Consider the following 27,271-nt stretch of genomic DNA (forward strand, 5'->3'; position numbering starts at 1 on the left):
GTGCGGCAATAAGCACCCGCGATCCGCGTACGGCACTAGCTCCCGCGAGCCGCTTGCGGCAATAAGCACCCGCGATCCGCGTACGGTCATGCCACCCGCGATCCGCGTGCGGCACTAGCACCCGCGAGCCGCGTGCGGCAATAAGCACCCGCGATCCGCGTGCGGCAATAAGCACCCGCGAGCCGCGTACGGCAATAAGCACCCGCGAGCCGCGTGCGGCAATAAGCACCCGCGAGCCGCGTGCGGCACTAGCTCCCGCGAGCCGCGTGCGGCAATAACCACCCGCGATCCGCGTGCGGCACTAGCGCCCGCGAGCCGCGTACGGCAATAACCACCCGCGATCCGCGTGCGGCACTAGCGCCCGCGAGCCGCGTACGGCAATAACCACCCGCGATCTGCGTACGGCAATAAGTACCCGCGATCCGCGTACGGTCATGCCACCCGCGATCCGCGTATGGCACAAGCACCCGCGATCCGCGTACGGCACTAGCTCCCGCGAGCCGCGTACGGCACAAGCACCCGCGAGCCGCGTACGGTCATGCCTCCCGCGTGTGATGATAACTCCCGCGATCCGCGTGCGGTTATGCTGAAATGACTCCCACGTGCGATAACAACTCCCACAATCCATGTATGGTAATTATTTTTTTATTTCTAATTTGGTTCAGCTTGTTCTCTTGGAGAAAATGGTATTATTTTGACCATCTGCCATTCTGCCTCACTGCAGGAATGTCAAATGCAACACCTCCCTCACAGCCCTTCCCTCCCCCACACTTTTGTCCCCAGCCAGTAGCACCACAGGTTTTGTTTTTAATCCAAAATTGACAGCTCTGTATTTTTCACAGAAAATGCCTTTACAGGCTAAGTCACACTTTCCACCTTTTTAAAATGTGCTATTTCCCCTCAGTCGGTTGTCTCAAAGAACCAATCTGGTACAGTATGGGCTGTCTTTGAGATGCAAACGCAGGGCTGCAGGCAGGCGGCGGGGACTCACACTTGGGGCTGTGCTGCTTTCAGTCACTCAGAGCTGCTCAAGCAAAAAGACAGGTTACATCTCACCTTGGAAGTGCAGCAGAGAGCCAGGGTGAGTCTTTGTCCTCAGCCACCGAGGGCTGATCCTGCTTCCACACTGACCCATGGCCATGTCCCCACCCGTCCTGCAAGGACAGTGCCCTACTCACCTATGCTTGAGGGACATCAGCCTCAGCCAAGGCCCTGGCTGTGCTTTGGAGCATTTTGTGCACGCTTGAGATTTACCTGGGCTAGGAAAGGTGAAGGGAGGATTAAATAGCCATGGCCTGTCCAGACACAGCTGAGAATGGAGTCATTTGTTGCACTGGAAGTAGGTCTGTGTTGCAAAACACAACCATCCCTTAGGAGTTGAGAGGGGGTGCCACCAGTGCCCACCTTTGGAGTGGGCTCAGAATGTCCTTGTGCTCTCCCTGCCTGGCTGCAAGGCTGTTCCTCCCTCCTACCTGTAATAAAAAACTTGTGTTTACACTTCGGGAGAGAATTGCAACATGGTTTAAAAATACTGTTTCCTGCAGGAGCTGATGAAACAGTGTTCCCCCGGGAAATGCCTTGGGACAGGTCCAGCCCTCAGCAGCAGGGCAGGGTGGGTCCCTTGCAGCAGCTGCACCGCGTTTTGGTCATTAGTGTCTCATTTAATGACCATGTGCTCACCTGTTCCCCCTCAGCCAGCCTGGGCAGGCCTGGCCTCTAGGGAATAACCAACAGGTGACTCCACTAAACAACAAAGCATAACCCTGCATACCCACAGCCCCCCGAGACCCTTCCCCAGTGGTGGCCATAAGCCACCAGTAAAACAAGGGTACCTGTTATGTAGTGGAAGAAATTGTGATTCTTTAGGATTTTTCCAGAGGTTAAGGCACCTTCCAGGGAGAGTTGTGTGCCAGTCCTCATGCTGGGAATCCCAAGAGAAGCTGGGAAGAGGCGAAGGGAGGGGCAGTGCTGTGCCACGCACTTATTCCGAGGTACACAGGCTCTTCTGTCCTGACCTGGGTTTTCCCTGCCTGTTCTGTTTTCCAGGCTGCCTCACCACAAGTGCAAGTGTTGACCTCACTGTCACCATCGGCGTCGAGCTGGCAGAGCCGCCCTCGCCCACGCTGCCACGTGCCTCCAGGAGCAGGGTCTCGGGGAAGCTCCGCCACTCCACCAGTGCCCTCAGCAAGGCGTCCAGCTGAGGCCCTGGAGCACAGAGCTGCGGCCAGGGCACCTGAGCACAGATCAGAACAGGCAGTTCTGGGTGAACATGTCTTGAAGGGGCCAGGCAAAGGGTTTGCTCTGTGTACCGGCCTTTCCCCAGTCTGGACAGATACAGCTGGGGACTGGGTGTCACCTGTGTCACCATCACCACTGCACTGGCACCAAGTGAGCGCAGGCCCCAAGCCCCTGGCTGCAGGTGCCACAGCCAGAGGTTGTGAACCAGCACTGAAACCAGTTATTTAACGTACCCTTAGAGTATTGCTGTAGTCGTTCCAGGCAGCACTTACCTGTGCATAAGGGAATTTTTTCTAAATAGAGGTTTTCCCATGACTAGCCAGGTAGCAGATGTTCCCTGCTAGAGCACATGTGGATGAGGGAGGAGCTCTCCAGTCAGTGCTGTCCCGCTGCGGGAGCGCCGTGGCCGTTCCGTGGTGTGTGCCGTGGCTGTGCACTGGAACTGCTCCCTAGAGAAACAAAAATAAGCAAATCCTCTTAGAAGAGAAAAAGCCATGCTTTTGCCATGACCCCTTCCCAGCACAGTGTAAAGAACTGGGCAACCCCTCACCTTGTCCCAGCAGGCTGTGACTCGTCTCTAGGCAGAGGACAACACAGCTAAAGGCTTGTGAGGAGTCAGGGTGTCCTCCCGGCACCTGCTGTAGTGAGCAGAGCTCGTGTTGGCAGTAGCTGATGTGTTTCGGTCTACACATGTTGTAGGTTAATGGGGTGAAAATTTTTATAGTTAAATCCCTAGTATTTTAAAGCAACACAAATCTGAGATCTAGCAGCCACAGAGCCCTGTCCTGCTGCTGCTTGGTTGCTCCTGGCACTCAACGCACACCTCCCAGTGGAATGGGAGTTGCTTTAAGTGAAGGGATTGTGTTTTTTGGGAAATGCCCCGTTGGGCCCCCACTTGTTTTTGCACTTACACTTGGTGTTACGGCTGTCTGTCCGCCTGAGTGCCAGCACCTGGCCAGGGGCCACTGTGGGGCACGTTCCCGCCATGACCAGTGATGCCGAGGTAGCCCTTGGGTTCTGCTGCATGCTCTGTGCCTGAGGGGCAGCACCTCAGCCCTGGTGCCCGACAGGAACTCACCTGGTGCAGCTGCTGAGGAGCTTCCGTTGCTGAGGGCTTGGACAGCTGGTTTGATTTTCTGCCTCACAGTTGGGTTTTGCTTTCTATTGATTTTCTGTCAGTGAAGGAACCTAGAATATAAAACATGTATTTTAATTTATTTCACTTTCAGGGCCAGACAGCCTTGCCTGTCCACTAGCTACTTATCCAATAGCTGGTCTGAAACAATTTCAAAGGCATCCTTCTGAGTAAGGAGCCCTTTCTCCTTAGAGCAATATGTATCTCTAATTCAGGGAAGAATTAAAACAATGATGAAAATAACGTTTTCCTGATGTCAAAAACTAGTAATTTGTATAAACTCCGCTGTGGTTTTGCACCCTGAACTGGATGACAAAGCCACTCTGTTACCCCTCACCCAGTTAATAAATCCCTGCTCACAATAAAATTTCTGCCCAGAGCAATAAAAAGTGGTACCTGTGTGGTGTGTACGGCAGCGGGCGGGAGGCGCCGGGGCTGAAACTCTGGTGATGCCGGTGGTGCTGCCTGGGCCTGGCTGCTGCGGCTGCCTGGGTGTGCAGGCTGGCTCACAGGGGGCAGGGACTGTCCCTGCTGGACGCAGGTTCTGTCCCTCTCTGCTGGGGCCGCAGCTGCAGGAACGGCTGCCGGGTGCGCAGCTGGCAGCGGCGTTCCCAGACTGGAGCGCTCTTGAGGAGTTCACGCTGTGACTGACACGGGGCACCCACAGTCGCGCCCCGCGGGCCCTTGCAGGGTGGCACCTCCTGCCAGCCGGGCCCTGCCCAAGGCACCAAGCACAGTGACGGACCCTTGCGGCCCCCAGAAGCCACTGTCCATAACCTGCTTCCCTGCGATGCCTCATGGCCCAACCACCCGCATCGGCATTAAAAACAAGAGGTTTCTAATGGCGATTTTCTGCTCGAGAGACATTCCTTAAGCAAATGCAGGGGGCTGCACTCAGCCATGATGACGTCTGAAAAGACACCTGGAAATCTCCCTTCCTCTGCGGAAGAGCCACAGCAAAGGCCGCTCCTAAATTGCTTTCAGGTGCTCTAGCCAGAAATAGAGTTAATCCAGATGGCTCCAGACAAAGCTCCCTTTGCAGAAGTAACTGCACACACTAATGAGTGTTGGGAACCCAGCTTCCAACTACCTTTCCAGGGAGGATCCCTTCCCCAGGCCCAGCAGCACCACCACCACCCTGGTGTGGATTTGGAGAGCGGGGGGGCCAGCTGCTCTGCAGACCAGGGGTCACTGCTCAGGGACTGCGCTGGCAGCGCTCTGAGCCAGGCGGTGCCCCTCACCAGGGCTGGCACAGCCATGTGTCCCCGCTCTCCCGGCAGCAGGCGGGCGCCGGGCAGGCTCCGGCCGGAGCGCCAAGGGCACGCGGCTCCCGCACAGCTTGGTGCCCAGCACAGCTTGGTACTGGCACCCATGGGGGCAGGGGGCAGCGAGGCCCTGCCAGGCAGGACACAGCCCCGGCCACGGGGCTGCAGTGGTGCTGGTGAAGCCAGCCTGGGACAGGAACATGCGCCCAAGGCACCCCTGCCCCTCCAGCTGTGGCAGCAGGCACACAAACGGCATTAAGAATCATTTACTAAATTAAATAATATACAGACTAGGTTATACTTACCATGGAGTCCCAGAATGGATTGTGTTGGAAAGGAACTTAAAGATCATCTCATTCCACGCTTGCCAAGGGCAGGGAGGCGTTCCACTATCCCAGGTTGCTCCAAGCCCAGTCCAACCTGCCCTGGAACACCTCTAGGGATAGGCCAGCCACAGCTTCTCTGGGCAACCTGTGCCAGGGCCTCACTACCCTTCCAGCCAAGAATTTCCTCCCAGTATCCCTTCTAATTATACCTTCCTTCAGCTTTAGAAACATTTTTTACAAGCATTTGTATAGGTATTACCTTATTCCTATACCTATTAATATGCTCTCTATAACTAAACAGAATACATTAGGTATCTCATGTTCTATATATTATATGCTACAGTATTTCAAATTATATATCTAGCATTTGATATTATGCATGTCTATATGTTTATATTAGCTAGAATATATATTACAGGTATTAAATTCACACAGATACAATGTGTATCCATAATTACATTAAGGATAATATATGCAATCTGTGATATATAATCTATGTATAATACAAGGTATATAATGTCATATGCATTATATATTGTACAATGTATTATATCATATACACACTATATTTTTTATCTTATTAATACCTGGTTTTGAATACTAAATATTGAATATAAAGATAATAATTTTATCCAAAAATGGGTTATAGGTTACATAAATACAACATATTACCTTTACATTATACGTGTATATCTACATATGCACACATCCCTGGTATATATTTTAGCTATATGTACATATCGTGACATAAACTATAGCATTACTTTACAAACTGTACTACTGTGTGCATCTATATGAAGTATACTTTTATTTAAAATGTATATAAGAAAATGATGTAAATCGTGTCAGAAATGTATGCATTCTGTATAACATTATATAATGAACATGTAATGTTTTGCACATATATAACATGCATCATGGAATATTCAGTGCACCATATACATCCAATAACAGTATTTTAGACCCTGTACAATATGTATGTATAGTGGCTATGCCAGGTGTGCACACATATGTGCACCTACACTCTGTCCTCCACAGCACACAAATCCCAGCTGTAGAGCTGACAAAACCTCCTGTCAGACAAGTGTTTCATTACATCAACATTTGTAATGTATCAGTAATTAGGTATAATGCATGTATGGTATTATGTACTGTAGATAATGTATTTAATATGCATTGTCTCATTGGCAATATATATATATTTTAGTATACATTGTATAATATAATATGCACTGATGTAATACATGTAATATATTATACACTATCTACATATTCTGAAGTCTACTTATATAGATCATCTATATATAATATACTGCTGTAAATATTTTTTATATTTATTTTTATCACAGAATCCTAGAATAGTTTGGGTTGAAAGGGAGCAATAAAGCTCATCTCATTCCAGCCCCCTGCCATGGGCAGGGACACCTTCCACTATCCAAGTTGCTCCAAGCCCCGTCCAACCTGGCCTTGGACACTGCCAGGGATGAGGCAAATGCAAAATATAATTTATCGTATGTAATAAATTCTGATTTCTTCTGTGTGTGTGTAACTAAACCAAAACCTCCCTGCTCAGACACCCCCAATCGTACAGCATTTTCCTCACATTTATCATTGAACTGGTCTTGCACTACAGGCAATTTCCCTCTAAAAAACTGTAAAATGAGCCTATGAAAACACCGTGGTCCCACGCCCTGAGAAAGCAGAACCTGTTCTAACCTGCAGCCAAGCCATGCTGCTTCTCTCCCCCAGCACAGTGCCCAGTGCAGCCCAGGCAGAGCCTTTGCTCTGGTTGAATCCTCCCTGTCACTCACCCTCCCCATTCCCTAAGAAAGCTGGCAAGCCTCAGCAGAGTGGCACAGCACAAGAGCCAGGCAGGAACAGGCTGGGCTGTGCATGCCCTCGCCTTCAGAGCTGCGAGGGGGCTTTATTAGAGCTTAAAAAGAGTGATTCTTCCCTAAGAGGAACAGGTGGCTTAACTGGACCTGGCTGCTGAAAATAATGTCCCAATTACCATGTCGGGAGGATGCAGTCCTAGGACGGTCCCTGTGCCGGTGTGGGGCTCCCGCTGCTGCCGCTGTGCCCGGCTCTGCCCAACTTCGGTCCCTGCCTGCCTGCTGCGGAGAAAACAGCACGGTAAGAGCAGTGCTGGGGGCAGCCCAGCACTCGGATCCAGTGGCACAGGTAAGAACCAAGCCTGGAGCCGCTACCACAGGACAGCCCATGCTTGCCATGTCCCATCTCAATGACTAATGCATCAAAGGCTGCCAGAGGCAGACCTTTGTTATGTGGACTGTAAACTACATTTTATTTAAACCATTTAAAGCCCTGATGAGGCTTCTCACCTGCATGGAAGGATTTGAGGTGTTTGAATGCCACGTGCAGGATGCACCTGCACACCCAGATCCTTCACCAAGGGGAGCTGCCCGGGTGCTTCAGGGAACTGCTGTCCCACCCAGCCCAAAACACTCACCACAACCCAGCACTCCTGACCTTCGAGCAGTGGGGCAGGGGGTGTGTTGACACCAGCACACCAAAGCATCCCGTGGCACCCTGCAGGCACGGCCTGTCCCACAGAAAGACCTGTGACTCCCGGAGCCACTTACCAGCTCATCAACAGCGATGCCTCTTTTTAAACAGGTTTGTGTGAGGAAGAGGTCTGTTTCCAGGCTTGCCCCAATCCCATGGATACCTCCCAACTGCCCACCCCAGAAACAGACTGGAAGGTGCTGGGCTGGGCCTCCCAAAACCTTGAGCTGTGACCAGCTGCATTTTGCAGTAAGCCCATCCAGCAGGGCAGGTGACAGATGCCCTACTGCACTGATGGCTGCGAGGGACCATGGTGTTGGTACTGAAACTGCCCAAAACCTACCCTGGGGACAAGCAGCCTCCAGAGAGTCTTCCTCTGTGGGCAGGAGCACCTCGCCCCAGCTCCCCACCAGCTCTGAGCCCATGGGACAGGGATGGTGTCCATGCTACGTTTCTCAGAACCCTGCAGGTTCATCTATCCGATCTCCCCAGCTCCCTTCCCTGTGGTCACGCTCTGTCCCAGACCACACGTTCAGCTCTCGATGTGCCCGGAGAGGAGGAAGGCTCCGGCACAGCAGGCAAACCCCTCTGCCCGCGTGCACAAAGCACGAGCAACCTCTGCGCCAGCTGCCTGCACTGCGTCACGTTTGGGGCAGGATCAGTGTTTTCTGTGGTGACCAAACCTGTTCCTGCTGGATGCACCGAGAGCCACCAGCAGCTGATTTGTTAGCTGACAGCAAGAGGCTTTGTTTGCGCAGCACTGGCCGGCCCGTGCTGCTGGGTGGCCAGGACATGGCACCTACCAAGCAACACCTGCATTCCCAGGGGCTGCTACTGAGAGCGCTCCGGGTTCAGCTGCGCTGCTCGGCCCCTGGGATAGCCACCGAGCTACACGTGGGCTTGGGACTTCACAGACACAGAGCAGGAGGCAGAGCCCAGCACAGACCCAGTGCTGGGGGCCTGAGCAGTGGGATGGCGCAAGGGAGGAACTGGTGAGGGGCAGGGACAGATCCCTCCCCAAATTACTGTCCAAAGGAGGCTGGTGTGAGCGGCAGGCTTTGTGACCTGTCACGGCGGTGCAATGCCCTGCACTGCCAGGTGGCAAGAGACGCAAAACAGTGATGCCAATGGCTCCCTGTAAAACCCCTCGGGCAGTTGGGGCTCACCCTCACAAGGACCCAGCGGTGCAGGCAAGGGGAGAAAGGCTGCAGACACAAAGCCCAGCAGCTCTGCCCAGGCTGCTGCAGCCCAGCGATGCCAAAAGCAAACTGCGCCCCTTTTACAGAATGTTTGTGAACAGAGCCATTTCCAATGTACTCCACTGTCACCTCTCCTTACTCCTCCCCAACACAGGAGTCTCCACTAATCACCCTTTCTGCTCAGCAGGAGATACAATAAGATGGTGCCAATGGTTACCCAGACAGTTCTAAAAACCTGGGGAATTCTGGCCCCAACAAACTCTAACTGATTCTTACAAGAGCAGACATGGATTTACTCGACTATTAGGGAATGGACAGCAGTATGAAGCTGTTGTTTTGTGGCCCGTTGGTGCCACAGGCTTGGAGCATGGATTTGAGCAGGGACACTGCTGTGACAGAGTGGATGGAGCCTTTAGGCTTCTCCAGAGGATGCGCCAGCATCACTCTGGAAATGGTGTCCAGTGGCCCGAGAGGACGGCCACGTATGTTGGCAAAGTCCCCTTGGGGAGCAAAGAGCCCACTCCACAGACAGCTGCGACACCGTCTGCGACAGCCCGGGATCTGGGGCTTTCCAAGGCCAGGGAAGCCAGGAAAAGCAAAATCGCAGCTCTTGCCAGGCAGGCTTTGCTGCCTGGGTCTCTCGGGCTATGCTCTTTTCCAGTGTATTGATTTACAGCTAAAACCACAGCTTTGCCTAGGCCTGAAGTCAGCCCTGGCATAACCAAGTTGGTTTCCTAGGAATCAAGACAGAAGGAGCGTACCCATACATTGGTACTGTTCAGCCTGACTGAAAAAGAAAAAAAATAAACAAAAAAACCCGAAACAAATCTTTCTCTAGAAAGATGTTCTTTCTCTACAACTTTTGCTTTATCAAAAAATACTCAGCCAGTTCCAGGGAAACTTACCTCCAGGAAGCTCCACCACCTCCTGCCCTTCCCACAGTGAATCAGGGTTATGGTTAGGAGCCTTTAGGTGAGAGAAGATGGCAGGAAGAGGCTGGAAACCTCCACCAGGGAGCCAAAGCCTCAAAGGCATTGCTACCCCCAAGACAGAGCAGCCCCTACACCCACACCAAGCCCTTGCAGCCCCCTGGCCCTTCATACACCAGTTTGGGAGCAGGGATTTGCTCTTGGGGCTGCCAAGCAGATTTGCATGCCGTGGAGTTGGCTCCGTACCTGCTGCTGCTGGCAAAGGGGGAGATCGTACAGGTGCATGCAACACCTGTCTGTGAGAGGGGTTTCACAAACCCAGCATGCACCTTCCCCACTTACACAGATTTTACAGCAATTCTGACCAAACACGTGAGATTCCCATATACAAACACAAGGCCCCGCAGATGGAGATAGATCCATCTGCAAATATATGTATGTATCTATATATACAGTTATTGAAGGATGCTGCAGAAATCCCGCTGCGGGGCGCAAGGACGAGGCAGGAATGGGCTCCCGCCCTGCCAGGAAGCAGACAAATGCCTGGCCTTCCTTGTGCCAGGCTCCACAGCCCACGGTCAAAGCAGGATGCCGCTGCTCTGCTGAGCCCTGAACCCCACACCTCAGCGCTGAGCACATGCGACAGCCGCCCAGCAAACACCACAGCCCTCCTATGCACGGGTTTCTACAAGTTCTCTGCTTACAGGTGCTGCCTCTCCTCGAGCTTTCCCTGCAACACCTTCCAGGGAAGGTCCCTGGCAGCTCTCCCCAGCAGCAGAGCCCAGGGCAGGCTGTGCCTGGCGACGGCCGCAGCAGGGGCAGGGCTGGGGCTCCAGCCCACGGCCAGGGGTCCCCTTTGCTCAGGGGGCAACCTTCCCCCAGACCAGCCACGCCGCACCCTGCTCTTCTCCTCCCTTTAATTCCTTTTTAATTAATCTCATCAAACAGCGCAGAGCAGGCTGGTGCCTATGGAGGCACCCTGCCAGCTGCAGTGTGGAACCGGATGCCAGTCTCCCTGAGCCCCCAGGGCCAGCCCGGCAGGGAGAAGCAGGAGGGGTGGGGGCACGCTTGAATTTGAAAATATTTTATTTGAATAGTAAATAATTATACAGTTGAAACAGTTCTATCGAAGCACTCTATAAATAGCTAACAGTTAAGAAAATAATGTGTGTAGAAAAAGAGATTGCATCTAAAAGTAAGAGCTGTTGGTTGCACGGGATAAAATGGTTAAGATCATGTGTTATTCTAGGTATAAAAGTTAAAACCTTTTCAGCAGACCCCTTTAGAAAAAAAGATCTTCTAAAACGCACAGTGAAATGGCAGGCAGGGAGACAAAAAAGCGCATTAGAATTTCTGCAATCAAATAATATCAATCTTCATAATTAATATAAATAAATAACGAATAAATAACATAATTACTCAAACCAACATATACAGATAGACAACTCATGAGCTACCTTAGTAAGGGCAAAACGAACAGAAACAGAAAGTTGGCATGTCACAGTTAAGGCAGTTTCTACAGCATTTTCTGGAGACCATCAACAGCAGAGTCAAGGCATTTGTGGCTACACTAAAGGAAACACTCGTTTCTCTGGAGCGGTTTGATCTGTTCACATCGATAAAAACCGGAGCGAAGAAACAAAATTTTTAAAAAAATTAAAAAAAAAAAAAAAAAGGAAAAAAAAAGAAGAGAGAGACCCCGGGAAGGTAAGTATAAAGCCAGATTCCAGCAGGTCACAAGCCGTATTAAAGCTAATCGTGTGGCGGCCCCGGGGGAGCGGCGCGGGGCGGCGGGGAAGGCACGGGCGGCTCAGCAGGCGGGGCGCAGCGGCACCTGGAGCAGGATGACCTGCCGGTTCTCCGAGGGGTGGCACTTGTTGATGTGCCGGGTGAGGCCGGGAGAGCTGTAGAAGGTGGCCGGGCAGTACTTGCAGGGGAAGACCTGAGCGGCGTGCAGGAGGCGCAGGTGCCGCTCCTGGCTGCTCTTGCTGGGGAAGGTCTCCCCGCAGACCGGGCAGAGGCGGCACTCGGCGGCGGGCAGCTCCTCGGCGCTGGGCTCCGGGGCCGGTGCGGGAGCCGGGGCTGGGGTGGGTGCCGGTGTGGCGTGCCCCAGCAGGTGCTTGCGCAGGTAGGCTTGCCGGCGGAACCGCTTGGCGCAGCGGGGACACTCGAAGAGCCCCTCCTCGGAGCCCGCCTCCGAGGCTCCGCCGGGGCTCGGTGTGTCCCGCTCGCTGCCGCTGCCGCCGCTCGCCTCCTTCGGCGTTTCCTCCGCCGGGGCCGGGGCCGGGGCCGGGGCCGGGGCCGGGGCCGGGGCCGGGGCCCGGCCCGCCTCGGGGCCGCCTTTGGTGGCGGGCGGGCGCGGTTTGTGCCAGCGGCGGTGGGAGGCGAGGTTGGCGGGGCAGGAGAAGACCTTGTCGCACTCGGGGCAGCGGTACTCCACCCGGACGATGCGGGAGCAGCGGTGCTGCGCCAGCGCGAAGGGGTCCCCGTACTCCTCCTTGCAGAGCTGGCAGATGAACTCGCCCAGTGGACGGGCGCAGCCGCCCCGTGCCTTGGCCGGCGCCTCCACCGGGCCCTCTTTGATGCGCAGCCCCCAGCACGGGCGAGGTGGTCACTTCGTCCTCGAAGGTCAGCTTGCGGATAGCCTTCGTCTTCTTGCCTGACGGGGCTTTCTGCCGCCCGGGTTCGGACGCGCCCGGCAGGCGCTTGGCGGGGAGCGGGCGGCCCGAGGCGGGCGGCGCGGCCGGGGCGGGCGGTGCAGGGGCTCCACCGGGGCCGGGGTGGGCGGCGGGAGGCTCGGCGTGGCCAGCAGCGGCCCAGAGCTTGAGGTCAGCCGGGGCGAAGAGGATCGGGTCCATGGTGCTGGGCACGGCCGGCGTGGGGAAGGACTCGGCCGAAACGGGCGAGCCCAGGCTGAAGCCGCGCTCCAGGTACTTGTCCCTGCTGACGGGCCGCGTGGGGCTGTACAGCGCCTGCACGGCGGCATCGGGCGTCCCGAACGGCACCGGCGGCGGCGAGTCCCGCGGCGGGGGCGGCGGCGCGGCGGGGCAGGCGGGCGGCGGGGCGGCGCCGGCGGGGAGCGGCGGGCCGGCGGCGGCCTCGCGGCAGCAGCGTGCCCGGTAGGACACAGGGGTGGGCCGCCGGCTGCGCTTCACCAGGAAGCCCCGGGGCATCTTCGCGCCGGCTCCGGGCCGGCGGCGGCCGCGGCGGAGGCTCCTCGCTCTGCCCGCGGCGCGGCCGCCGCCGCCTTTAAACGGGCCGGGGCCATTGTTCGGGCCGGCGGCGGCGGGACGGGCCAATCAGCGGCGGCGGCGGCGGCGCGGCCGCACCTGAGCCCGGACCGGCACACGCCCGGCCCCGCCCCCGCCCGCCCCGCGCCGCCCGCCCGGCACGCGCGGCCTTTGTGTGCCGCCCCCCGCGCCGGGAGCGGGGCCGGGAGCGGGCGGTGCTCCCGGGCCGCCCGCCAGCCAAGGCTGCGCTGCCGGGAAGCTCGGCACGGAGCGCCGTCCGCTCTCGGCGGGCGGACTGTTGGCGGGGGCGGCCGGCACCGGGGTGCGGGGAAAGGGGAGCTCGGCGCAGGAGGCGGCGAAAGCGGCGCTTGTGGCAGCGGCGGCGGCACAGAGGGGAGCAGGGCTGTCCGCCGGGGGTGCTGCCCGTCGGCGGCAGCAGGTGCCCAACGACGGGTCTGTCCGAGCGGGAGGAATAACGAACGGGTGGTCATCAGGACCCGGCCGAGCCCGGCAACCCTACGAACGAACAACTCCGCGCTGCTCCGGGGTCGGGGCAGGCGGAGCCGCAGCCCCGGCCCGGTGGTAACCGAACATGTTACGCTAACTCTAACCCTAAGGGGCTCGGCCCGATTCCCGGCACAGGCAGGGACGGCGACGGTGGCGCTCGGTTTCAGTCAGAAACGCTGCGCGGCGGGGAGCGGGCAGAGGGTCCCCGCACGCCGCGGTCGGTGTCTAAGCAAACACGCCCGAAGCCCCCGAGGATGCGGCAGGTGCAGCCGCCGCGGGGAGAGCCCCGGGCCGCGGCCCCGCTCCCGCAGCCCTTTGTCCGCGGCGGCGCGGGGCTGCGCGCGGGGGGCTCGAGCTGCCCCGCAGGTGGCGGGACCGGGGGGCACCGCGCGGAGCCGGGGGCGCGTGCGGGCAGCGCCCCCCCCGCCCCCCGCAGGGCCCTTTGTGGGGGGCGCGGGGCACGCGGGCGGCACGCGAGCGAGCGGGGCCCCCCCCGCGCGCGCCTTTGTGCGCGTCATTAGCATAAAGCTGCGCGACCCTCGGCACAAAAGGCGGCGAGCGGGGGGGCGCCGGGGGCCGCCGCTCCCCCGGACACCCCCCCGGCGGGCCGGGCCGGGCGGCGGGGGGGTCGAGGGGCCGCCCCGCCCGCCCGGTGGGACAGGCGTGCGGCGGGGCGGGGCGGGCGGGCGGCCCGCGGCGCATTAGCATACAGCTGCGGGCCCGCGGGCACGCGCCGCCGCCCCCCCGCCGGGGCTGCGCACCGAGAGCCTCCTTCACTGCCGGGGCTGCACACTCAGACCCCCCTGTCACTGCCGGGGCTGCACACTCAGACCCCCCTGTCACTGCCGGGGCTGCACACTCAGACCCCCCTGTCACTGCCGGGGCTGCACACCGAGACCCCCCCATCACTGCCAGGGCTGCACACCGAGACCCCCCCATCACTGCCGGGGGTGCACACCGAGACCCCCCCCGTCACTACCAGGGCTGCACACCGAAACCCCCCCACGTCATTACCAGGGCTGCACACCGAGACCCCCCTGTCACTACCGGGGCTGCACACCGAGACCTCCCATCACTGCCGGGGCTGCGCACCGAGACCCCCCCCCTTCACTGCCGGGGCTGCGCACCGAGACCTCCCATCACTGCCGGGGCTGCGCACCGAGACCCCCCCATCACTGCCGGGGCTGCGCACCGAGACCCCCGTCCCCTCACCGTGTCTCTCTCACCTGCAGTCGGCGGCAGTCTGTAGATGTCAGTCGGGGCGAACATGGGCAGGTGGGCGCGGTGGCGGCGCAGATAGCGCAGGACGGATTCCCGAAGCGCTGGCGGGCCGGGTCTCTGCTCAGGGCGCTGCTCGGCGGCAGGGGGCTGCCCGGGCACCTGCAGGACAGAGCTGTCAGACAGACGAACGGGACTCGGGGCACACTCTGGAGCCACGGAGCATGGCAGTGACATCCACAAACGGCCTGAAAACGCGTCGGGGCTGGGATACAGGGGGAACTGAGTGGGGCTCACACTGGTGGCACCGAGTGCACCCTGGGGCCGGTGGTGCTCGACTGTTTGTTCACCTCTCCCTCACGAATGACCGGCCACAGGTGCAAGGATTGCGTGGAACAAACCCGTGTGGAATCCCTGGCTGTCCCGACACGGCCTGTCAGAGGGGTTTCGCCAGAGGAATTCCCCCCCCTCCCCCCGCCCATACCCAATATTTACTGCGGCTTTTAACCGACGGCACGGCCCAGCTGCAGCCGGAGCACCAGGCCATTATTCCTGACGGACGACAAGTGCTGTTCCGGAAGGTCTGGCACGGCACGTGTGCCCCCGGCGTGCGGCAGCATCCAGCAGCTGATGGAGGTGCAGACCCCAGCCCTGCCATCTGCATGTTTGTATCGCCAGAGCTGCGCACGCCGGCACAAACACATGGCTGTGATCCCCGAGGGGTAAACACGCCCCGCGCCAGCGGCCCTGCCAGAGCCCGCACTGCGAGGGCAGCCTCGGGAGACAATTTCAACACAGGCTAAACGCACGGCCCCTGTCCCCAGAACATAAACTGGCTTTTATGTGCAGTCATTGCTTCGATTAACAAACATTTCTGTAAACATTACCCCTATTGCATGACACTGATTTCCACTTTCTCTGGAAACTAACCAGAAATATCTGACTTCTGCACACTTATGCCCACAGTTCTTAAGCATCTCTTTCCCTCATTTTTACACTTCACTAGTAATTTTTCTGCATGCTGAAACGAGCTAGAATATGAGCAACAGGAGGCAAAGACAGGAGGTCTCTTACTTCATATAGAAATACAACCAGTCCTGAGGCATTTAAGAGATATTCCATGAGCAGCACTGGTACCTACTCTGTATCTGGCAATGTGCCCAGAAGGAACACCCAATGAAAACAGAAGTGGTGACATTCAGTAAAACACAGTAAAAATCACCGTGGAAAAAAATAGAAGTCCAAAATGCCAAATTTTCACTCAGATGCAGATACCATCACCTATGTCCATAGGAACAATCCTGACTCACAGAGCTGCTTCCAGTCCATGCAGGGAGACTGTGTCAGAACTGCTGCCACAAAGACAGGGTAAGGCAAGTGAGTCCTTAATTTGCAGGGCACCAATTCCCCTTTCTCTGAAGTTGTTCACACTTACAGCATGAGAAAAATGTTTGAATGATGGCAAGAAAAACACTTCACATCAGGCCCCCCATTCTGCACAGAACCTAATTTTGCACAGTTTTAATAGATGTCTTCCAAGAGAACCCAAATTAAACCGCATCAAGGCCCTTTCTGGGTCAGGACAACAGGAGGCAAATTGCTCTGAGCCCTTCGGGGAGGAGGCAGGGCTGAGCACGTGTGGCTGCAGCTGGGACGCGGCAGCATTGGGCCCTGGAGATGGGTGGCCCATGGGCTCCACAACCTCCCTTCCTCATGCCACCCTGCCTCCATTTACACTCAGTTCTGTTTGTTTTCTGCACAGTTAAAAACTCCGTGAGCACACGTTTAAAACCCAGTGCCATTGTCTGGAACCACAGGGGGTTAAACAAAGGCAAAAGCAGTGTGAGTAGGGGCAGGGTGAGCTGGTCCCGGGTAGTGAGTTGGAAGCACCAAGATCAGACCACAAATTCTGTTTGGGATCAGCCAGAAGTTCCTCAGGGGGTGCGGGAGGCAGTGCTGGGGGCTGCTGGACACCTGCTGTTACTAGTTCTCCCCATGGAGCACAGTGACTTTGGATTTTGGGCAGGCAGTTCCATGCTGCTGAGGCTTTATGCCTCTGTCTATGGTGCTAAGGCCAAAACTGTAAACAGCATTAGCAAACATTTCAATTTCACCATTACTCAGGAAATCCACTTATCACTGAAAAAGCCAATTCACCCTTTGGATTACAAAAGGCATTCCCTGTGGGTAGGTGTTGAAAAACCCACGGGCTCAGCTGAGACAGGGGTAGGATGGCCTGTAACCTGTCGCTACCAGGGAACACTGCTAAATGCAAGGGGATACATGGACAAGCCAGGCTCCAGATCCCACTGGGTACTTGTACTAAATTGCAGCTGTAAGGCAAAAATGCAGCAAAGGAAAACAAAGCAAGTTCAAGTTCTATTGGCAGACTTGAGAATATGCCCAGACAAGAAAACTGAACGACACGCTGTACATGGTGACCCCTCCTGTGAGGTACACAGTCTGCTCAGGCTTCCCCGAAGAGAGAAGTAAACAGAAACATAAAGCTTCAGGATAAAGATGGGAGAAGAAACCAAAGTGAACAACACTAACAAATTACCTAAATAATAAAGTGCACTCGCCAGTCGTTTTTCTTACCTGTTCCGACATCAGGGTTTGGCGCAGTTCCTTCTGCAGATCAATAAACCGATCGTGATAGATGGCCATGGACCAAGGTTCCCTGAAGTAGCTGCGTAAAAAAGAAGAAATTTAGTTATCTTGTGAACCTCTCATTAACCACTAATAAAGTATTTACCTGCTTTTTCGCCTTTATAAATTACAGTTCTGGACCCATCATGATCGTTTGTTCATAAAATGCCTCCTTGTAACAGCATGGTCAATCAATTCTTTTAATGGATGTTCCTGATGTACAGCCAGCTTCAGTAATTACATTTAAAGTGGCTTAATTCAGAGCTGTGGCAAGACCTGGTGAAGAATCCTGATTTTATCAGAATTTAAAAGCCTGAAGACCTGTAAAGAACGGTGTCTCCATTATCTGTCCTCATTTGAGAAAAGCAGATTGCAGGATTAACTGAACTGCTGCATAAACAAATTAAATTTGTGTAGACAATGACACAAATGTTGTTCATCATTAAGGTTTCTGGATTAATAAAAGCCAGAAAAACAGGCCACCACAGCGCTGCAATATGTTCTTTGCACTAGTGTGATGAAGCTGAATTGAACCAATTCTAGGAGGAAGCTCTTGTAACTTTTTCTTTCAGTGACAGCATTCACAACAGCATTCTTCCATGAAAAAGGAGGAAAAGGATGGAGAGGACATGGCTCCCTGTAGAGCCTCACAGCTGTAAATATCACCGGGGGCAGCCAGATTACAAAGCTGCGATTTACTTCTCTTTATAATGAAAGGTAATTTTTTCAGCTCGGGCGAATTGCTCGGAGTGTAATTCTTGTAAATGCTTGCTGTGGTCAGGAGGTGCCCCATGCTCATCCTCATAATGACCGAGCAGATGCCAGCAGGGTCACCCAGGAAGCTGGGAGAGGGGGGCATTTTGCTTGGTTGCCACCAACACTCGTGCTTCGGGAATGGCAGCAGGACCCTGGCACTGCCCTCAGGAGCACATGAACCTTCTCGCCTGGTTCAGCTGTGCGGCCTGTAAGTGAACACCTGCACAAGGCAACTTAAACATGCTACACAAATGTAGCAATTCTGAGATACCTGTCTACAGAGAACTAACGTGCAGTTTCCTCACTGCAGATTTTACTTCCTCTGTGTCCAAGGGCAGGATTTCCCCCTCCTGCTTTGAATGACACCGCAGCTCTCCCTCACACCCGTTAAAATGCTCTGTGCACCCGGCACAGCTTGGCTGGACGTCCACGTGCTTGGCCCCTCTCTGCCCTGGCACCTCCTTTCCCCTGTGTGCCAGGCTGGCTGGGGCTACCTCTCGGAATCTGCATGGCTCCCAGCACAGCAGGGCTCTCTCCCACAGACATTTTCACAGTATAAAATATTTATGGACGCTATTCCAAACACCACATTCTTGCTATGGCAAGAGCTGCCCAGCCCAGGAGTTACCAGGACTGATGCTTGCCTGCTCATTCAGACACGCTGGTTTAGAAAGGATGAGCTCAGCTTTAAGGATCCTTTTTTCAGTAACTGCACACCCCAAATGTGTGCAGAGAGCTGCAGAAAAATACAGTATCCCATAATATTTAAAACCCCTTCAATTTCAGAAGAAAAACCCCACCCACAAACCTTTAACTCGCTGTTGACAATAAATAGCAAAGAGAGAAAGGGAGGTGTTACACAAGAATACATTAAGGTAATGAAAGACTCTGGTTTTACTGATATGCCGTGGTAAAAGCCACGTTCCACTGGCCAAATGTTTTGTCTTCAAGCTGGCATCTTAATTTTGACTGTAACCCTGAGCAGATGATTTCCTCTCTCGACTGAGGCACACCTTCCAACTGCCTTACCTCAGTTAACAGGTTCACCTGCCTCACTGAGGTGTTACATTAAATGCTGTTTGTAAATGTTTCAGGGGTGCCAGCTCCATCTATAACTACAATTTTAACTCTTTCAGTCAATATCCACAGATTTGGAGCTCAAAATCTGAAATGTTTTGAAGCTGAAATCCAGTTTGGAATCTTTAATGCAAATAAAATGCCCGTTTTTGGGGAACAGAGAATGTCTTGTCCATATTTTCTAGATAGGCTGCCAGAAGGAGCTCCCAGTAACCAACATTTACTCCCAGGCTTCCTCTACTTCCCTTCACCTGAAGAACACCAAGAGCCATTTGGAGATTCACCTCACACAAACAATTCACCTTCTTTGCCGGCTCTGTGCTTCCATCTATTTATCTTTTCAGTTCGAATCACCTTTCTCAGGGGGCAGACGGTGTTTTTGACAGAGCATCTCTACATATGGCTGCTAAAGGGAAGCTTAATAATGAAAAACCCCATTTGAAACCAACAAGTTGACTTTCTGAGGCTCATTTTGAATTTTATTACCACTTCAGCAGCAGTCCCTCAGGGCAAGCCGTGGAAGGCTTCAAAGTATAAAGCTCTTCAGTGTACGAGATGGAGCTGGCACGCTCCCAACAGGGGCTCAGCGGCTCCTCTGCTATCACGAGAACGGCATCTGCCACATGTGTTTGCACCATTTAGTCTTTCATAACCTGCCAGAGTGATCAGGCTAAATATGTACAAGATGACAGTGTTTGCCAGGAGCATAACGGGTGCGCAAACTTGGTCACTTGCTAGCGGGGATCCCTGCTGGAAGCCTTTATGCCACTGGCAGCGATCGCGGGAAGGCATTTGTGACGGGTGGGATGGAATCGGCTCCTGCAGAAGACAATGAGCAACATCCTTTTCGTTGCTAAGGACCTGGTCTCATCTTTCATTGACAAACAGTATTTCAAGTCTGTTCTGCCTCCTTTGTGAGGTGTAGCCTACATTAGATGAGAGGCAAGGAGGAATGAAATATTCAGTGGTGTCCTGCACAAAAGGCACAGAATCCTTCCCTTTGCAAGAGATATAAATAAAATGGACAGAGCTGGGCCCTGGTAGCAAGCAAAAACAGAATGTGCACATGGCTGTCCATCTGAGAGCTGCCTAGAGTTACTCTCCATTTCATTTGCAGGAACACACCACGGTTGGAGAAGAAGCCTCTGCCCCTGTGGAAGACGGTTCTATGTCCTGGCAGCGAGGACCTGACACTGACCTGCCATCTGAGTCAGGTCTGGTGGCACAGGGTGCAGCACTGGCAGCAAGGTGCAGAAAAATCTTAAAAACTGAATGAAAAACCTTCAGAACAACACCGCTGTTTTGTGTAAGGACAAAACAAAAAGCAAGATACAAGCTTTAAAAAAAGAGATGAGTAATTTCAGATCTGTGGTACATCCCCTACCTGCAGGGGGATTTGCACGTGCCAAATCCCCTGTGCTCTGGCCCCGGGTCCAGTCCCAGGGATCGATCCTGACCCGAGCTGCTCCGGTGCCATCTCGCTGCAAGGACACTGGGATGAGGAGGGGGTTTTCCACTGCTCAAAGGGCAGGTGGCACCTCGTGACGGTGCCTTCAAAAAATCCCTCTGCAGACGGGTGCGTCAGTGACTACAGGTTTGGAGGATGATGTGTCTGTGGGTGTTCTTATGCTACTCAGAACTTGCATGGAAACAACAAACCCAAATTCCACTCCTCGCATCCCTCCTACCTACCCCGTTCTTCCACCAACACACATACACTCCAGGGAAGTTCAGAAACTCTGACAGCCTGTGATGTGGGTTGAATCTGCAGCTCTCAATAAATGTCTCTAAGCAATCTTGAACACAGATCTCTTGAAATCCTGTTTGTTTCTTCTCAATGCCATCCACGAGTCACCAGTGCCCTGCCCTCCGTGCCATTAAGCCCAGTGGCCCTCTGGTGACGGCTGTGCCCTCAGCACCAGCACTGTGCGCACACACAGAGCAGCACCGTGGCTTTTAGTACACAATACAAGCAGAGTCACTGATCAACTTAATCTCCTGGTAATCTGTAAGGAGTGGAGAGTCTCCTTTCTTCTCTGTAGCTTCCCGAGCTTTTTACAACATGGGGAATTTTCAAGACAGGTGTTCACTTTCTTAGGCTGAAGTTTCTTTTCTAAGAAGAAATGTAATGCTTGAAATGCAAAATTCTCCAGGCTGTATCAGCTACATCTGGAACATACTCCATCCCTTCTCAAATCCTCAGACCTCAGGACATACAAAGTCATTCCCTGGCACGTGTGGATGGCTCTGGTGGATTACGGAAGCTGAGTCTCTCAGTGGTGCCTTTGGCACATGATGGCCAAAGCCCCCCAGTGCTGGGGAGCTTTTGCTGAGAGCCCAGTCAGGCAGAGAAAGGCTGCTGCTTGCAAATCCCAGGAATCACCCCAGGAGAACAAGCACAAAGGAGATTGAAGCCGTTCAGTTGACATGGGCTCAAGTGGAACACAATTATGCCAGGAGTGCCTACACAGAGCAGGGACTTCCACTTCTCAGGAGTGGTGAGAGTAAAGTACTGCGCAGGGATGGGATGCAAAGCAATTCTAATTTTCAGGCCATCCTGACAATACCTCCCCAACCACAGCCTGCAGATGAAAAAAAGTCTTCTCTCCAACACAAGCACACAAGATGGAACATTCCATCTTGCCAGGAAAATTCAAAGCATGTTGTTTTGAGAACAATATATGCATGTCTTTAAGACTCCTAATTACAAAGATATGATAATACCAGCAAAAGATACAAAATATTTCCTGATATACCTTGGATAGCTGGACCAGGAATCACAGTGTGTTAATTTAAAGACAACATAAATAAAACCACCGAGCATTTCCTGCATTCATCTGACCAATAATTTCAAAAGACAGCTTGTTTACATAGGTAAAAAGCAAGACCAATTTGTGTAAAATCCCCATGAGCATCACCTGAGAGCATTGTTCTTCTGCACAAAGGACATGACATATTCCCTGGCCTGCAGTTTCTTCACATTCACCTACAACTGCTGAACAGTCAAGCAAATGCGAACCAACAGCCTGTTTGTAGCAAGAAGGGCCTTTACTTCCTTGCTCTGCAGTTCTGCTCCCTGAACACCTGCTTGTCTAGGCATTTGAGTATCTCCTGTTACATTCAGTGATCCAGGACTCTGTTACTGCTCTGACCCGGTCATTAGTGAAATCAGCAGCCTTATGGACAACAAATCTGTGAGGGAATCCACTGAACAGATTCACAAAGTAACGGCAGTGCTCACGAATTCACAAGCTGACATTTATTTTTTTCCTTTTGAGAAGGAAATCCTGCAGAGGAAGCCTGTATTTTTTTACCTCTTCTCACGGAACCTGCAATGTCTTGTCTTTGGAAGATGACTGGTTTAAAACCCATGGCTTACAATCCCCTTTTAAACATAGCTGCAATGGCAAACCAGAGCACAGGACAACTGCTCTTACAATTCTTGTTCTGGAAAAATGGCCACTGAATCCAGACCTCGTTGAGGGTGATACTGCTCCCCCCAGCCCAGACCCAACCCCCCCGGGGCTGCTGCAGGGACCTGCTGACGTCTGGGGGTGACACTGCACCACCTGCCAGCATCCTCCCTTCGCAAATGCCAGTGATCCATCATGACTGATAAATCAGCTCTGTTTGCTGCAGTTTTAATATCCTGGAAATGCTACAGCACTGTACCCAGAGGCACCTTCAGAAAGCAGATCCTGGTACTGAGATAATGCAGTCCTTTCCTGTTCTCCTAAGTGTCCTCAGGAGGGACTCTCCATTTTTTCAGCACTGGCATTTGGAAAGTTTAGACATCTTAGAATATAAGATCACAGCAGTTATGGTGTACCGACCCTCACTGAACTGCCCTCTAAACTTTCTAAACTGTGTGCTCTTTAAATCTGACACCAAAGCACTGCTGTCTGTGCTCTCTTTATGACCACTTCTTGGCTGACCCTGAAATCAGGCTAACTACATTGTTTCACATAGTACTATTTCACACATAATGTATCATGGAAAACAATTAAAGGAAATTAAACCTGAGGCACAAAATCATCAAACAGGCTGTGTGTAGGGGTATGATTGCTTTTCTGCAATTGTTTATGGATTCAGAGTTCAATCATTCGTAATGGTTTGCATAATTACTAATATGAATCAGCAAGGTTCGGCTACAAATTAACATGGTAGGCTTCAGCCGACGAGCTTTTACTCACTAATTTGAACGTGGGGTTTCTTAGTAACGTGGCTCTTCATTGGCAAGTTAGCTGCTCCTTTAAAACTACATTAATATCTAGAAATCTCCAGCCATTTGTATCGATTTGCTCTGTAAGTGCAGCTGTACCAGTGCACCGCAGGGTTAGCGGTTAATTCCGGGAGCGAGAAAGCCGTTAGTGCTTTGATATCCCTTCAACGTGTTCCTCTTTCCTTACCCTTTCTCCCTCTTCATGAAAAGCACACACATTTCCCTCTAATTAGGCTGCAGAACATACAGAGCAGCACTAGTCCCTCTCAGTCACGCTCACTACCTGCTACAGTTCCTTTCTGGTCTTTTTTAACCCTGCAGAAAAACGTCTCACCGTCTGCCCGATGAACAAAAGCCTAAGGTTGGAATCCCTTAAATGTAATCCCAACTTGCTAATGGTCTGGGATCCAGCAGATTCCAGACAGCAGCAGGGCATTCTAGTGCTCCTCTTAACAAACAACTACATTTCGGAAAGCCTGGGTTAAATCCAGCTTTTCTATGTAGCACGCATTTCATGTTTAAATAATCACTGATTATTCAGCCTGTAAGTAATGAAGTTCTCTCTACCTTGTAACAATAATGCTGAAAACATCGAATGTTCTTCTTTTCCTTAATGTATTTGTTATATTGTGAGGTTTATTAGCGCTGAGTCAGTAAACAGTCCAGTGTGGTGTTTCTGCTTAACAGTCTCACTGAATGACACTGCTTAATAGAGCACCTTCAGCCTAATGTTAACAGCACCAGATGTGGGAATTGCACTTCAGTGAAAAAACCTAAATGGTTACTTCAAAATAAGTGAATGCTGTTCATACAGCTCAAAATACTTTTGAGCATTTAGCTTGTACAGCCAATATAAAAATGCAATGTGAAAACAAAAAACAGGGTTTGAAGAAGAGCAGCCAAGGAAACATCCAGTGCTGTTATCCATGTAGCTTCTGGGCGGGTTTTCCAAAGCCTCTCGGGGAAAGGGAGCCTGACTCCCTTCGCACATTCCTGCTGCATGTTTGGCAGCCTCATGTTCTATGGCCTGTCAGTACCTGGTGCAGTTGAAGCTGTGCCACCCTTGTGATATTTTCTTCAGGGAGCCCACCCCTTGGACAGCAACACCCACCGTGGCCAGGCAGCATGCAGGCCTGCCAAGAACCACCTGGCATGGATCTCTGCAGATCCATGCATAGATCGCTTGTTCCCTTCCTCAGTGAAAACTGAATCCTACCTGCATTCTAGCATGGGGAAAAACATTCCTTTGTGACTACGACTCAGCTAAATCCCCTGCGCTTTTTGGCCCATGCACAAGTACTGTCACATAACCCACCCTCCCAACTCCATCTTGCCAAAGAGCCCTGGTCATACCTGCTGGGGGCTTCTCCCTCCTCATGGTGCCCAAGAGCCCTGTGCAGAGGAAGCAAATTGTCCAGTTTGACAAGTCCTTAAAATGCTGGAAACCAAGCTACTGAAACAAAAAGTAACGAAGTGATTTTGAGCTCTGTCTGGATGACTGTGCCTGTGAGGTTTCTCTGCTCATCACTCATTAAAACATGCACTGCCTTTGTGCACTCCTTCCCAGGCCTGACCCTGTGCCCTTCCCCTGTGCCACCCTCGCTGTCCTGCGCCGGGTGCTGCCTCACCTCACCGTCACTTAGTGCCACATGCTGAGACACAGCCAGCATCTTCTGCAGGTCCTGGCTGACAACGAGTTCATTAATACACAACTAAAAAAACCCAAGTAAAAGCCACTCACGCCTCATTTGCGAAAGAAGCTCCTTAAGTATTTTAGAAACTAGTGGGTCAGATTTTTATGCGTTTACGTTAGATTTGATTTTCATTAATGCCAAATGAAGCTTACACAAAGCACTTCTATCTCATATTAAAGGCATGATGACAGTGAGCATCCATTTGGTTGCCAAGTATCAGGAGACCCCGCTAATTATCTGTTTTGTACTTAAGATGCAGCAGAGGGAGATTCCACCGCTCTGTGGACACGTTCCATAACTTGGCAACTGCCTTGCAGCTGCCTACAGCTCAGGAGAACACAAAAGGGGGTCACTGGATGGTTGCATTCCTCCTCTGTGAAGCAGTGTGGAAGACTGATGACCAGTAAGTCTATAAACTTAAAAAGAAAAGAAAAAAATGCTTCAGACCTCTCTTGCCACCCCTCTTCTTTTATCTGCTGCTAGGGCAATAATGATGAAAATAATCTGAAGGCCTTTCAGCAAGCGAGGGAGGGCAGGAGCATGGCATACAGTGTGGTATCCTTCAGGTCACACCACTGGAATTTCCTTTCTTTTTCCTTCAGGAGAAGATGCTCCATGAGAAAGAGCCTTGCTCTTGGGGACTCAGATTCTAGTTGACTTTTTGAGATGCAGCCTGATGGGAAATGAATAAAAACTGCAGAAACTCCTTCCTGAAGAGGATTCCCAATCTAGTGAGTAATGCCATTCAACTCACAGGTGATGAGTCTTTGGCTCCTCCATTTTTTCCTGCCCTGGCACAGAAGAACTGCTTTGTCAGGCCCCTCTGCTCAGGAATGGACTGGCTGCAGGCCCAGGTGGAAGGAGGACACCCACTGCATGGCACAAGGCAACTGGAAGAGAGGGCAATGTGTGCCCACTGCTTCACCTCCGCCAAGAGCCCAGGTACTGAGGGCAGGAGGCAGAGCAGTGACCAATCCTTCCTCTGGTTGTGGGTCAAGTCCTGCAGCTTTTAACGCCGCTGAACTCATACCCAAATCAATGGAACTTTCCTCCAGACAAAAGGAAATGCTACTTCTCTCATTATTCCCATTAGCCGTGGCTCCAGGCACACGACCGGGAGGGGTGACTTTGTCAGGTTTGCTGATCTTGGGGGCCTGTTGTTAATGCTAATTTGAGAATAGCACTGGCACATTCTGGCCAGGAAATCCGGTACCATGGGGTTAACTTTCAGCTCTTACACTGAACACAAATCAGTGAGGAAATTCACTGCTAGGTGCAGTCTCTAATTATTTAAAAGATAATTTGCATGCTACACAGAAATAAATTAGCTCCCAGGTGACAGCTGTTCCACTGTGTCCATTCCTGGAGCGAGATGCCATGCTGGGAAATCTAAATGCAGACCAAAAGATTAAAACACTGCACTTTCTTGCCTCCTAGGAAGGCTCTTCCCAAAAGAGAGGCGTAAAGAAGAGAGGGAGGGGAACGGATGTTTCAAACCAACAAGTTTACAAGCTTAACTAACAAACCACACTTTCACAGTCTGCATTTTCTTTTCACTAGGGGTGCTTCACATCTTGCCAGAAGATGTGAATGCAAGTGTAACGTGCATTAGTTTAAAAAGGAAGGTTTTGAAAGCTAAAGAGAGCAATTCAGTCCTAACCTCAGGTTGGCGTTCATGCGGGATCCTTACAGACCACATGAACAAGGCTCAAAACAGTTGTTGTTTTATCACACACATAGAAGTCAGTGAATGCATTTTCCTATTCTCTACCAAAAGCCAACCAGGCACCACTTTTTCTCTAAATAAAAGTCTCAAGACAACTCAACAAGAGATGCTAAACCATTTTTCAGTGTAATGGTTTTCTAACAGTCAGTCTTCTCACGGCTTGGTTTTAACACTGTCTGTTGCACACTGCACACACATGTACACACATTTTATGTGACACTGTACTGTGGGGATGTAGATGTACTGTAGATGTGATATATTATGAGAGTACATTATACTGCCAGCCTTCCTCTGTTGCTCCATGTCCTCCTGAAAGCAGCAAATTCCTGTGCCAGCTTGCTGTGTGCCAGGACTGCTCCGTGGGAATGCCAGGCAGTTTACCTGTTACACCTGCTGGACAATGCTCCCTCCTCCCAGGATGGACATGTGGAACAGGAACTCCAAGCTGGGATGAATGGGAATGCATGTGTGTGTGTGTGTGTGTGTGTGTGTGTGTGTGAAAGGGCCACAAGAAACACACGAGCGAGGATTAAAGAGCAACATATGTTCACTGCTGCAGAGCAACATATGGGAT

General features: G+C 52.6%; 3 protein-coding genes across 24 annotated transcripts in view; 1 reads left to right on the top strand and 2 right to left on the bottom strand.

Annotated features, from left to right (window-relative positions):
- RALGAPA2 (Ral GTPase activating protein catalytic subunit alpha 2) overlaps positions 1 to 2,643 on the top strand; it is a 92,851-nt gene extending 90,208 nt beyond the window's left edge. For 5 of the 9 annotated variants that reach the window (XM_048297977.1, XM_048297980.1, XM_048297983.1 and 2 more), the window contains one exon: positions 2,047 to 2,643. In XM_048297977.1, the coding sequence (XP_048153934.1) occupies positions 2,047 to 2,201 (155 nt within the window). In that variant the 3' untranslated portion in view covers positions 2,202 to 2,643. The remainder of the gene's footprint in view (positions 1 to 2,046) is intronic. The other 4 variants (XM_048297978.1, XM_048297979.1, XM_048297984.1 and 1 more) reach the window with 2 other exon arrangements.
- Positions 630 to 27,271, bottom strand: part of CFAP61 (cilia and flagella associated protein 61) — a 97,288-nt gene continuing 70,646 nt past the window's right edge. For 6 of the 14 annotated variants that reach the window (XM_048297995.1, XM_048297990.1, XM_048297994.1 and 3 more), the window contains 2 exons: positions 17,172 to 17,262; positions 14,397 to 14,735 (listed from right to left, as the gene is read on the bottom strand). In XM_048297995.1, coding sequence (XP_048153952.1) covers positions 14,463 to 14,735; positions 17,172 to 17,262 — 364 coding nt within the window. In that variant the 3' untranslated portion in view covers positions 14,397 to 14,462. Of the gene's footprint in view, positions 3,427 to 6,975; positions 7,079 to 14,396; positions 14,736 to 17,171; positions 17,263 to 27,271 lie in introns of those variants that run through there. The other 8 variants (XR_007202424.1, XR_007202421.1, XR_007202422.1 and 5 more) reach the window with 8 other exon arrangements.
- Positions 10,687 to 12,886, bottom strand: INSM1 (INSM transcriptional repressor 1). Its single transcript, XM_048298052.1, is given in 3 exon segments — positions 10,687 to 12,211; positions 12,213 to 12,820; positions 12,823 to 12,886. Coding segments are annotated over 3 exon segments (1,455 nt in total). The 3' UTR covers positions 10,687 to 11,428.

Source organism: Corvus hawaiiensis, chromosome 3 (assembly GCF_020740725.1).
Source record: "Corvus hawaiiensis isolate bCorHaw1 chromosome 3, bCorHaw1.pri.cur, whole genome shotgun sequence".
Taxonomy (NCBI): Eukaryota; Metazoa; Chordata; class Aves; order Passeriformes; family Corvidae; genus Corvus; species Corvus hawaiiensis.